This window comes from Sorex araneus, chromosome X (assembly GCF_027595985.1).
Source record: "Sorex araneus isolate mSorAra2 chromosome X, mSorAra2.pri, whole genome shotgun sequence".
NCBI lineage: Eukaryota > Metazoa > Chordata > Mammalia > Eulipotyphla > Soricidae > Sorex > Sorex araneus.
The window spans coordinates 75100675-75113276 of record NC_073313.1 but is presented as its reverse complement, the minus strand read 5'-3'; the positions used below and the strand labels follow the sequence as shown (position 1 = coordinate 75113276).

At 36.4% G+C, this 12602-nt stretch overlaps 1 protein-coding gene across 3 annotated transcripts in view; it reads right to left on the bottom strand.

Moving 5' to 3' along the window:
• The window catches only part of FGF13 (fibroblast growth factor 13), a 584235-nt gene that overhangs the window by 233361 nt on the left and 338272 nt on the right, over positions 1-12602 (bottom strand). For 2 of the 3 annotated variants that reach the window (XM_055122524.1, XM_055122522.1), the window contains exon 3: positions 7239-7406. The exons of the other annotated variant lie outside the window; for it this stretch is intronic. In XM_055122524.1, coding sequence (XP_054978499.1) covers positions 7239-7406 — 168 coding nt within the window. The remainder of the gene's footprint in view (positions 1-7238; positions 7407-12602) is intronic. 3 annotated transcript variants of the gene reach the window in all.

Below are 12602 nucleotides of genomic sequence, written 5' to 3'. Positions count from 1 at the left end.
AGTCAAATGTGCAGCCATGGCTAAACTCATCTAAGACTTCATCTGAATCAGTGTCACTCAAAGTATGACCTACAGATCCAGGAACTGTGTCCCTAAGTACATCTTTTCACAATGTAGTTTAGCTGACAATATTTTTGTTTGGGGGCCACACCTGGCTGTGATCACGGTTTACTCCTTCACTGAGGGATCACTCTTGGAAAGCTTTGGGGATCATAAGGTGTGCCAGGGATCAAGTCAGGGTAGGCTATGTTCAAGGAAAATGTCCTAACTGCTATATTATCACTCCTACCCTGCACATATATTTTAGCAACACAGAAATAGTTTATTGATGAAGGAAGCAGTGGATTAATGTGCATTCTGTCAGAAGATCCTTACCTCATCCAAGACTTAACAACAAATAACTTCAGGCACAGCACCAATCCATAGACTACACACTGAGTAGCACTGCTATAAAGAGTGGAGGTGGGGTCAGATAGAATAAGGAATAGGATTAATTTTTAAAAGTATGTTACTTTAAAGGGAATACACTGCTCATTGGAGTCTGCATAGCTTTCCCAATACACATGGAATGTTATGAACAAACAGGGTTTCACTGCTGGAAGTTCTGGATTACAACTGAATTTCTCGAAGACATTATTCCTCACAACCTTTAATAAAGTCTTATACATTGTGACAATCTGGGATTGGCATGGGCTATAAAAAGTAGGTCTTTGATCACAGAACCTGTGTTTTCAAGCACAAACGTATTATATTAATAGCATCTTACAAAAATATAATTTGTAGAATATTGAGCTAAAATGCATATATTAGGTTTAACTAACACTTTACCATACAGTAAACACTATCCCCTACATATGACTTAATATGTTGTTTTCTGCCATAAAGTAGGAAAATGAGAATACAGAAAGAACATGATTCAGAACCTTTGGTATGTTTTTAATGTTATTAGAATATAACAAGTTGACATATAATAAATAGTTGACAGGAAACCAATAAAAATCCATCTAAGCTGTTTTGAGAAAAAAGGCGAAGCATTTATTCATTGCTAATAACTAATGCATTTAGGCTTCAATTTTATTTCAATTTGGACATAAATTTGTGGTTTTGTTGTGTTTGGCTTTAATTTTAATTCAGTTGGCATCAAATTTGCATCTTATATTTGAATCTGTAATTTAGCTTCAATGATCAAAGTCTCCAGTGACATTTTGTCAAACTTCAGGTCATAAATCAAAGGCACAATAACACTAAGTAAACTTAATCATAGTTATTTTGAAGTTAAAGAATTAGAAGCAATCTTTTATCTTTACTGGGTCATTTAAACATATGGTTTGGTGTTTTGCCAATAAGATAAGAGACCCTCAGTTATCATCCTCAAAGAATCATGCTGTCTTTCCTAAAACTCAAGGTGTCATCGTGTGTGTCAGGAATGAGAGACTGCTTCTTAACACGAGTTTAGTTACAAAGACATTTAATAAGAATTTTAGAGTTATAGATCTATTATTGCTAATAATATTGATACATTTTCCTCATAATGTAAATTGGTATTAAAAAGAGGAAGACAAAACGCAGGGCATCAAAGTATAAGAACGAGTAGCAATGAAAGTAAGAATATATTGCCCTCAGCATGTCCCTCAGTATTCTTCATTTTCCACCCCCATTTTTAGACAGAACTGATATTTGTGACATAATCTCTATCTGGGGGTAAGAGCCATTATACTAATTATAAGTATGTCCCAATAAAATTTTGGCTTATAGCTTTGCTTCCTTTGGACTGGTGAAAGCTTCCATAGTTCATCACAAGTCTGGATGGAGCACAGATTTTCTTCTCTTCTGACCAACAACTCTGTGGTTGAATGGCTCTCTGAACAAAAAGGTTATGCATGCCTTGAGGGATGTAAAATATGTGTGTGCCTGTGAAAGAGACAGTATTTAAATCACATTAAAACAAGGGTGTAGGAAAGAGGTTTAATTAGAAGAGAGGGACAAATCTGTGAGTTCTGTAATATTTTCTTAAAGTATTAACTCCGTGGATGTAGGGATAAAGGGACACTCTTTCACTGTTGTTGGGAAAGCTTACTGGTCCAGCCTTTCTGAAAAACAATATGGACAGTCCTTCAAAAACTAGAAATTGAGCTTCCATATGAACCTGCCATACCACTTCTGGGAATATATCCCGAGGATGCAAAAAGCACAGTAGGAATGACATCTGTAAATGTTCATTGCAGCACTGTTCACCATAGCCAAAATCTGGAAACAACCCAAGTGCCCTAGAACAGATGACTGGTTAAAGAAACTTTGGTACATCTACACAATGGAATATTATGCAGCTGTTAGAGAGTTAAAGTCATGAAATTTGCCTATAAATGGATAGACATGGAGAGTATCATGCTAAGTGAAATGAGTCAGAAAGAGTGGACAAACATAGAAGGACTGCACTCATTTGTTGTGTAGAGAATAACATCACATGAGGGTGATACCAAAGGACAGTAGATACAAGGGCCAGGAGGATTGTTCCATAGCTGGAAGCCTGCTTCATGAGCGGAGGAGAGAAGGCAGGTGGAATATAGAAAGATTCACTGAGAAAATGATGGCTGGAGGAATCAGTCTGGATGGGAGATGGTTCCAAAAGTAGATAATGGATGAAACATGATGACCTCTCAGTGTCTGTGTTGCAAACCATAATGTCCAAAAGTAGTGAGACAGTATGGGGAATATTGTCTGCCATGGAGGCAGGGGGAGGGTGGGAAAGGGGGGTTATACTGAGGATACTGGTGGTGGGGAATGTGCACTGGTGGAGGAATGGGTGTTTGATCATTGTGTGATTGTAACCCAAATATGAAAGCTTGATACTGTCTCAGGGTGATTCAATAAAAATTTAAAAAATTATATTAACTCTTTAAAATTTACTATTTTAAACATTATTTTTCAATCCTAAAAGGAAATTCTGGAAACCCATTACATATATTTAGTTTGTAGATATTCAACAGAATCTACTCGTAAGCATGATTCTTTTGAACACTTTGTAACCATCAGAAAAAGTCTAAATGACTGATATTTAGGAAGCAATCACCATGCTGATAGCAGATTGGCTTTCAGAAGTTACTTTAAATCAGTAATTCCATTTGGCACACAAGACAAAGAAAAAAAGGAACTAAGATTATAGCTATAAAGATTGTACCTTTTCTTGCCAAAAGACTCCAGAAAGAGTAAGAAACAGGTTTGTTAATGATCTTCACTCTCTATGTGACTTTCTTTTAACAAAGCATATTGGTACTGAGCCAAAAGTAGAAACTCAGATACTAGTATGTATGTGTTTCTTCAGTCAAATTCCAGTTCTCACATCAGACTATATAATACATGGTTTTTATAGAAATAATAATACCACTGAATACAGCAAGTATTTAAAATAGATTATTGAAATTATTTTGGAACTGGCTGCTTAGAAATGGAACCTATTTTTGGCAAAGTGTAATTTGGTCTTAGTGCATCTCAAGATAGATATTTCAATCCTTTTATGTATTATTTTATGTGGTCTCTGAGAGTCCTAGAAACAGTACCAAATTGCATTTATAAGATAGATGACTACGACCAACTGAAAATAAGCATTGTACCAAATTTCAGGTCGTCACAAACTATGGAAAAAACCTGACTGTTTATAAAGCATCACTAATCAAAAGGGAAAAAAGGAACTTGTGTCCAATTTTACAAAAATAGTTATTTAGTTTTACCAATTTACTAAGAAAGAATAATTATGTTCTTGTCATAATACATGTAAACTTACTTAACCTAATTTAATAATTTGTAAAATGTATACAAACCAAGCTACTCAAAATATAAAAACAGTTCCATATATCATTTGGAACACAATCTCATTAGGAGGTGCCACTGTTTTTTTTGTTTTGTTTTGTTTTCTTTTTGGGTTATGGCCGGCGATGCAGAGGGGTTACTCCTGGCTCATGCACTCAGGAATTACTCCTGGCGGTGCTCGGGGGACCATATGGGATGCTGGGAATTGAACCTGGGTCGGTCAGTGCAAGGCAACGCCCTACCAGCTGTGTTATTACTCCAGCCCCAGGAGGTGCCACTGTTGAGGTTGACCATAAACAAACAGAACAAGGGATGGCCTAATTATTCTGTCCATTGCCTTCACCAATAGTGGAATTGGTGGCCAGTAATACTCCAGTTCAATGAAGGTCTCATGTGTTGGCACAGAGACTAGAAGAACTATTTTCAATTTGTATTGAAGTTGAGTTATGGCTGTAATTTAGAACTTAGATTATTTCCATTTTAATAAAGACATATTTTTTATTTCTTCTGACTATAATAAGATATAACAGCATCTCGGCTGGGTAAATTGTTCATCAGTAGAGGGAAAATTTTGCATATATGCGATCTGGGTTTAACCCCTGATACCACAAAAAACAGATAAAATATTAGAGCAACCATGAAGAACTAAAGATTGTAACTTACACTATTCAAAAAGCAGCCTTGTGAAATTCTTGCGGTTGCTATAATGACCATTGAAGACTACACCTCATGTAAATGATGAACTTTGTTATTCTATATAAAATAATTATGTTCATTTATTAGTATTGTATCCTTTCTTATTCACAGCATATTTTCTTCATCCCCACATAAGTTCTTCTGGATTCTTTTAATTTGTAGAGAGATCAAGTTTGTTTTTTATTTTTAAGATCTGGGTCTACCAATATCTTCCAGGATATTCTTTGAAGGGGGCAAAGTAGAAATATAAATTGCATTAAACTGTCATCCTAGGAAACCTCAGCTGCATCTAGTAATATTTACAAATAACCCATAAAAATCAAGAGAGAAATATTAGCTTTACTGTCCCACAGGACCTTGCAGGAAAGCCAGACTAAAGCAAATCTTTAATCTGAAAGAAGACAATGTCCATCATCAAAGTATACAAGAAAAAGGATGACAGTCCCATTAAGCTCCATGACAACAACTAAACGTGTAGATGAGATGATAAATTAAAAGCTACCCAAACTTTTAGCCAGTGCTATAGCTGCTACCCATTTTCTAAAGAATTCTATGTATGAAAACCTTCACAACTCTATGCGTAATACATTGCAGGTGATTTTTTGGAAATCAACAGATCTTGTCAAAATTCTATGCAATAAGTTTCAGAGGTGAGAAATTATGTGTAAAAATCTAAATAGGGTTGCGAATGCTACTTCTATAGAAATAAATATACACGTAAAATAATTTCATCAATTTGTAGGAATAAAAATAGTGTAATAAGAAAGAAATGGGATATTAATCAACTGCTTTTGTTGAATATGAATACTGTTAAAACAACGAAAATTTCTAACAATAGGCTTGACTGGATTTAAACCAGCTGCTTCTTAAAATGTACTTATTTTTCTTAGCACTGTTCATCGATTTGCTTGAGTGTGCACCAGTAACATCTCCATTGTGAGACTAGTTGTTACTGTTTTTGGCATATCAAATATTCCACGGGTAGCTTGCCAGGCTCTGCCGTGCAGGTAGGATACTCTCAGTTGCTTGACGGGCTCTCTAATAAGGACAGAGGAATCCATCCTGGGTTGGCCACATGCAAGGCAAACACCACTCACTGTGCTTATTTTTCTTACTAAAACTAAAGTTTTTCATATTTACATTCAAATACAAAGAAGTATCTGCAATATATATCAAACAATATGTATCTATAATGCAAATACTCATACTTGAAAATATATGTATACACATATGTAATTTTAGATAAAATATAGCAGAAACCACTGGAATAAATTATGTGCGACAAAATAATTGTTCACTGGTTGAAATTTTGTTTCCTTAAACAATGAAATCAAGTAAACATTTTCTGTACTAAGCCACCAAAAGATTTATTTTACTCACTGTAAAGGGTCACCACTTACATCTCCAGATGAACAAGTGTTGATATCAGCACTCATACCCAAATAGACCAAAGTAAATAGCTTGCGTGAGAAATTTAAGTGTAGAAACTAACGCAAGTGCTCTTTTCTAATGCTGGAATAGAACTAAACATAGAAAAATGTATACTTTTCTTTTGTTTTAATAAACACTTAAAATTCTATTTTAAAATGAAGAAGAAGGGGAGACTATGAGATGCAAACATTTGTTTTTCAACTTTGGGCTACAGAAACTTTGGGATGATTTCCTTACATAGTAAACTTTTAGCAGAATCAGGACTCAGGTCTTTTCTAGGACAGAAAGACAGTTGTAATGAGGATATCTACAATGTTGCAAAGGGCATCTTGAAATAGGAAAGAGGTCATCTTTAGAATCTGTCCTGGGAGAAATTATGCAAAGATGGTAAGGGATAGGTGAATTTTTCACTTCTAATATTACTCATTCATAAACTGCATGGAACAGTATTTGCAATGGGGTGATTAGGGATTGTCTTACAGCAAGTTTACACAGTACACCTCTCAAATGTCTTTTCAGAATTTGAAATGCACACAGATGGCCAAAAGTTCAATACATTTTCCTTGTGAAGTCAAAAATATTCCCGTTTGGTACATGCAAGAAAGAACCAATAAAGTAGTACTCTCTCTGGATACCACCAAATACTGTAAAGATAGATTAGTGTAAGGAATTGCAAGAAACACCTTATTGACCTAGAATATTGACCTTAAGTGACAAATAGAGTTTTCCAAACCTGTTCTTGAGCTGCAAAGCAAAAACAAAACTACACATTGTTTCCTGGAGGCATGCAGTTTCACTATGGCAAAGTGCAACTGGGCGTGCATTACATGGAAGGTCTGGGCCTGCTTTGGCGAAACTAAATGAGCATTCTTGGAGCGCAATGCAGAAGCTGGATGGAGAGGAGGAGAGTTCGAGAATTTGGACCAACCTTCTCATAAAATCATTTTAGAAGTCCCATTCCTGCTGCTTCAGGAATTCAAGGTTATGGGAACAGATTTGGGCCAGATGTTGGCTACAGGAGCGAGCAACTTTAGCAGCCAAAATGGGGCGATGTAATGACACCCGATGAAACCGGTTCAGCTTTGAGAAGCAGGAAGACGCCGCGCGCTGTGTCAGAAGATGACTGTGTTATACAGTGTCCCATCTGAGACTGCATAACACATTCACCAGCAAGCCAGGGGGCCTCCTAACAATGTCAGAGGCCGAACAACACACAGCACACCAGAGGGCAATGCACAATCCAAAAGAAAGAGAAAGAAAGAAGGAGAGAAAACAAGCAAAACACGCGTCTGTCGTGCACAAACCTTCGGGTTCTGTGTTCTCTTTGTGGTGTACTTGCTTCAGCGGGCAGCAGAAGATTTCGTGACACTTAGCACGAAAGGGGGACTCTTTTTTCTTTAATTCCGCAGATTGGATGGAATCTTGTCGTAACATAATGTATTCCTGTGTGCCAGGGGGGGCGTCATCCAGAACTGCGGTCACCACATAACAAAATGAACTCAAGTTAGAGCTTCAGGAAAGCAGGAAAGTCTTAAATCAAACCTACTCCCAGGGAAGATTAAAGAAACAACATTCTTAAGGAAGATTTCACAAAGAAACATAAAAAGCTTGTGACTGCTTTTAAGAACTCAATGTAAAATAATGAAGCCCTGGGAATAGCTTACTCAAATATATAGTTAGAACAAATTAAGTGTTAAATTGACAGAAAAGCAATAACCTATTTTTATATCAACAACCAAACTATAGATAAACAACAGGTAGACCTCACATATTTTCACTGAGATACAATATACATATTTGCTTCTGATAATGGCCAATTCACACAAATTAGCAGTGTATTAGTTAGTGTTTATTTCTTGGTCTGCACTTGGTAAGAACTTGACTTTTATGTAGTATATACTAACAACCAGGGCACAGCTCTTTACTTTTTGATTCTCACAGATAACTAGCACTGTTAGAAATATTATTCATATATTCAAATAGTCTTAATTTTAAAAAAATCCAGTTGAGAGCTTAATAACCACCACTGGATCAACATTACCTTGCTGGATTGTGGAAGAACAGCTTCACTACTTTTGACCTTAGAGGTAAATTAAACTCCTTTCAGCTAACATGTTCATTTTTACATCCTTTCTGCATTTCATAAGCAAGAGTGTGAATTTATAGTGTTTTCTCCCTCCAAAATCAAAATGTCTGCTTTTATAGGGCCTACTACAACATTCTTTAATCTGATAACAACCCATCAAAATGAGTACAAATTTCATCTACATTTGCAGAAACAGGAAACTAATTCCATAACGATTTTTTTTCTCTTTTACACCCTTCCCAATGAGGCCATTCCATTTTGCCAGGAGTGAGTCAGTGGCTCTAAAGCTATGATTAATGATGTGCTGACTCATTCGATTCCCCCAAATACATACACTTAACATGCATTTAGGGGGAGTGTTACCACCAGCAAGATTCTTATAGGAAGAATAATACTATGGTGCTTATAAAATTAAATAGTTTATGGCTGGAATTGAATGGGAACAAAAGCTTCTTGATTTGGCAAAACATTACCAGCAATTTGGGATCTTAATAACTTTAAGAACTTCCTTTCATGTTTAAGATTTTAAAAAGAGAATAAAAATCAACATAACACTTTCAAGGTTATTGCTGTTCTTAGGGCCCACTCCTGGTCCTATGCTCAGGGATCACTTTTGTGGAGCTCAAGAGCTTGTGAAATGCTGAGGATCAAATTTGGGATATCCACACATAAGGTAAGTGTCCTGCACACTGTACTATCTCTCCAGTCATCACCATGACTTTTAAATTATACTATGAGTTTAGAACAAGTTCTTGAAATAGTGCTTGAGTGTGGAATTGGTATCTCCCTAATGAGTCATTCAATTATGCAAGAAGGTGAAGAATATTTTAGTCAGTTCTCTTTCTATTTTCCACTATCGCTCAGCAACAATAATCAGAAATATTATATAGACACAGCATCACAGCTTTTTCTGGCAGAGAATTCCCTTCATCTACTAGGAATGTGACTAACATCTTAGATTCTCATTTTCAATGCACATCTTCACTGGCAACAACTGCTATTCAAAACATTTACAACCATATCTTGCCACAAGGAGAAAGTTATAGAATGATAATCAAATTCCAGCATCACAGCTGCAGAAAAATTCTAATTGTACTGTCCCAAATATTCAAATAATATTCCTCAAAGTTGGAACTCCTAAAAATGTAAAAAGAAACATCCAGGATTCTATAGGGAAGCCAAAAAACCCATTTTCTTACACTATATAAAACATATTTTAAGATTAAAGAAATTGGAAAAAATAGTGAAAACCAAATTTTTGATAATACGTAGGGAGCTTTAAAATCAGAATTACATGATAAAAATCAGTAAATTTGCCCATTTTCATTTTTCAAAAGCAACAATGCTGTCACAAATGAGCATTTTTTGGAAATTAATAGCTGACTGGAGCAAATAGCCTTTGGCTGACTCTCCAGCCATCAGCTTTTCCCAGCTGGTCATTAATTCCCAGAAAATGCCTTGCACTGCCATCATTATTGTTTAATTAGATACAACTGGTTATCTGTAACATACAACAAAATTCTAGTGAAAGTGACATGCTGACTGATACAAGAACCAGCCCCAAAATTCATCATAATAGAGAAGCATGAAGGTCACAAAAGTGCAGGATAATTGCTTTCCACAAAATTCTCTCTCCTGTTCTTTCTTCAAATCAAATTTAAAAAGCAAGTTCAAAAGGTGCCAAGATGAGAGCATTTAAAGGGCCATCTGAGTAATAACCACAGGCACAGAACATTTCCTTGAAAATCGTGAACATCTGGGAGTTAATGGCTTGGTTTTAGGTCTAAAACTGTCCCTCCTCAATGCTCCAAACATCTGTTAATTGAGACAAAACAAGAAAAAATAAATAATAGCTTAGTTTCATGGTGACACAGACAGAGATATAAACATATGTAGTTTGTAAAGGATGTTGCATGTAGGCAATACTTCAGTTGGGTTTACAAAATCTCAGAACTTAAGACCATTGTGAGTGAAAAACTAAAAGTTTATATCAAATCTATTTATTCACAGGTCTTCCTTAAGCAAGACTGTGACATGTGTACAAAGACAGCAACAAAATTAACCAGGAACTTCCTACTGGACTCCATTCTACTTCTTTATATAGTGATGGACGGGCCTGAGCAATAGTAGAGCAGGTAGGATGGCTTATAGTTCCTGAGAACCATCAGGAGTGATCCCTGAGCACAGAGCTAGGAGTTAGCCCTGAGAATACTCAGTATGGGACCAAAACAAAACAAACAAAAATATTTCTAAAGAAGACTCACTCTACAATGGAGAGAGGACACTTTAAAAGAAGTCAGGTCATTGGGAAAAAAAATCACACTTTTTAGGGGGCACACCAGAAATGCTCAGAGGCTATCCCAGATCGGGGTTCAGCAGTAACACTTGAACGAAGCTTGTTTCCCATATGTAAATGATGTACTATAATCCATTGACTTATCTCTCTGGCTAAAAAATGGAACTATCGTGGCTGGAGTGATAGCACAGCAGGTAGGGCATTTGCCTTGCACTCGGCCAACCCGGGTTCGATTCCCAGCAGCCCATATGGTCCCCCGAGCACTGCCAGGAGTAATTCCTGAGTCATGAGCCAGGAATAACCCCTGTACATCACCGGGTGTGACCCAAAAAGCAAACAACAACAACAACAACAAAAAGAAACTAGTACTTCAACAAAAAGAATTTTTAAAAATGGAGCTACCTTCTCCAAGTTTAATCCCAAAATTTCTGACATCTTCTCCTTTCTAATACAATATATTCTTGGATATAACATCTATTCTATGAAAACCATTCCTCCCTTTATTCACAATAATTCTCTTCAACATTTATTCAATGACTCCCACTGCTCTTCCCAGTGGAAAAGGTTAACAGATTTGGATTAACAGATTAATCCAAAAATGGAAGTGGACAAAAGACACAATAATTAGATAGACAATTGATTTACACAAAATCTCTCCAAATTCCAGAGGTTCACCTTCACTGTTCAAGTCCCTAAAGAAAATAAGAATGGTTCTTGATTGGTTTCTGGACTGTAAGACCCCATGCTTTGAGAAAGGCTACTGAGTTCCATGACAACAACTTCCAAGGAGTAGGTTTCTGCCAGGAAAGTCTGCCCACTTAGCCATAGTCACACCAATCACCTAGTTATGATTCCAAAGTCCCACAAGTGTGGTTGGTAGTTGGAAGAGATAAGAGCACACATGCCAATCCACACATTCACAGACACACAGACACTGACGGGTGGCATACTCGGACACAGAGGTGACAAGAATAAGGATTTTACTGGTGGGATGATAGCTATAACACATTTTATGAAATAGCTCAAATAAAATGCACTCTAGCCAGTAAACATCTGAGTCTGGAACGGGTTTCCAAGCTACAAAAATGGAAAACCAGTCTGGCACTAAACCAAACTCTTACTCTCCTCTAGACTCTTCAGCAGTTTCCATGATTGGGGGCAGGGATAAGGGAATATGGTATGGAAGAAAATTGAAGTGCGAATGTGATGAATAGGCCAAAACTATGCATGTTCACAGAAATGTAGTATCATCATTTAAAAGCAGACATAAAGAAAGCACCAATCTAAATAAAAACTCAAGCTTAGCTAAAATGTATGACATCATTAAAATGTGTTTTTTTTAATTTTGAGGGATTTGCTTTTTTTTGGGGGGCAGGGCATGCCTGGTGGTTCTCAGTGCTTTATTCTGACTCTATGCTCAGGTATTACCTCTTAGGGTCCTCAGGGGGCCATATGATGTGCCAAGGATTGGTCTTGGGTTGGTGATGTGCAAGGCAAAAGCCTTACCTCTTACACTATATCTCCAGCTCTAAAATGTGATTTCATGAAAGATGTTTACAACGATATTCTTTCCTGTGTTTAGAATACCCAGTTATTATTTTACTTATGACTTCTATCAGTAAATATAACATTATATCAAATAGCTACTTAGATATTTAGTACTGTCACAAAATATTGTGGTGCAATCTCCATGTTATTCTACATAGAATTTCTCTAGCTAAAATATAGTGCAACCATTCCATCTTAAAATAGTCTTCTTCAATCTTTTAAGACTGACAGACCGACAATCCTCCTACATACTGCTTAATGGTGACAGTTAGAATCAACGCAATAAACCAGTTGTTTTAAACCTTTCCACTCCTGCAGATTGACACAGATCTATGGACAGTGGTTGAAGACCACTGCCTTAAAGCATAAGGAAATTAAGGATCAGGAACAAGAAATGACTTGACAAGACACACAGTTATTGCAAATGCCCAACCTAGAAACCATGATGTCAATGCCAGCACTCTAAGATTATTGTATATAACCATTCATATATAAATAGCATGGACTGTGATTTTCAGTATTTTTTACCCTCAAAGTTTACGTCATCTCCAAAAAATTTTTCTTTCATAACCAAAGCATAAACAAAACTCATGATAGCCAAGGAAAGTAAACAATGCTTCAAAGTCGCCTGCCCTTCATTGGCCCACAGCAATTCAAAAAGTGTGTGAGAAGCAGTAAACAAGCCCTCAATTATTTTCTAATTTTTTCTTTTAAATTAACTCTTCACAAGATGAATCT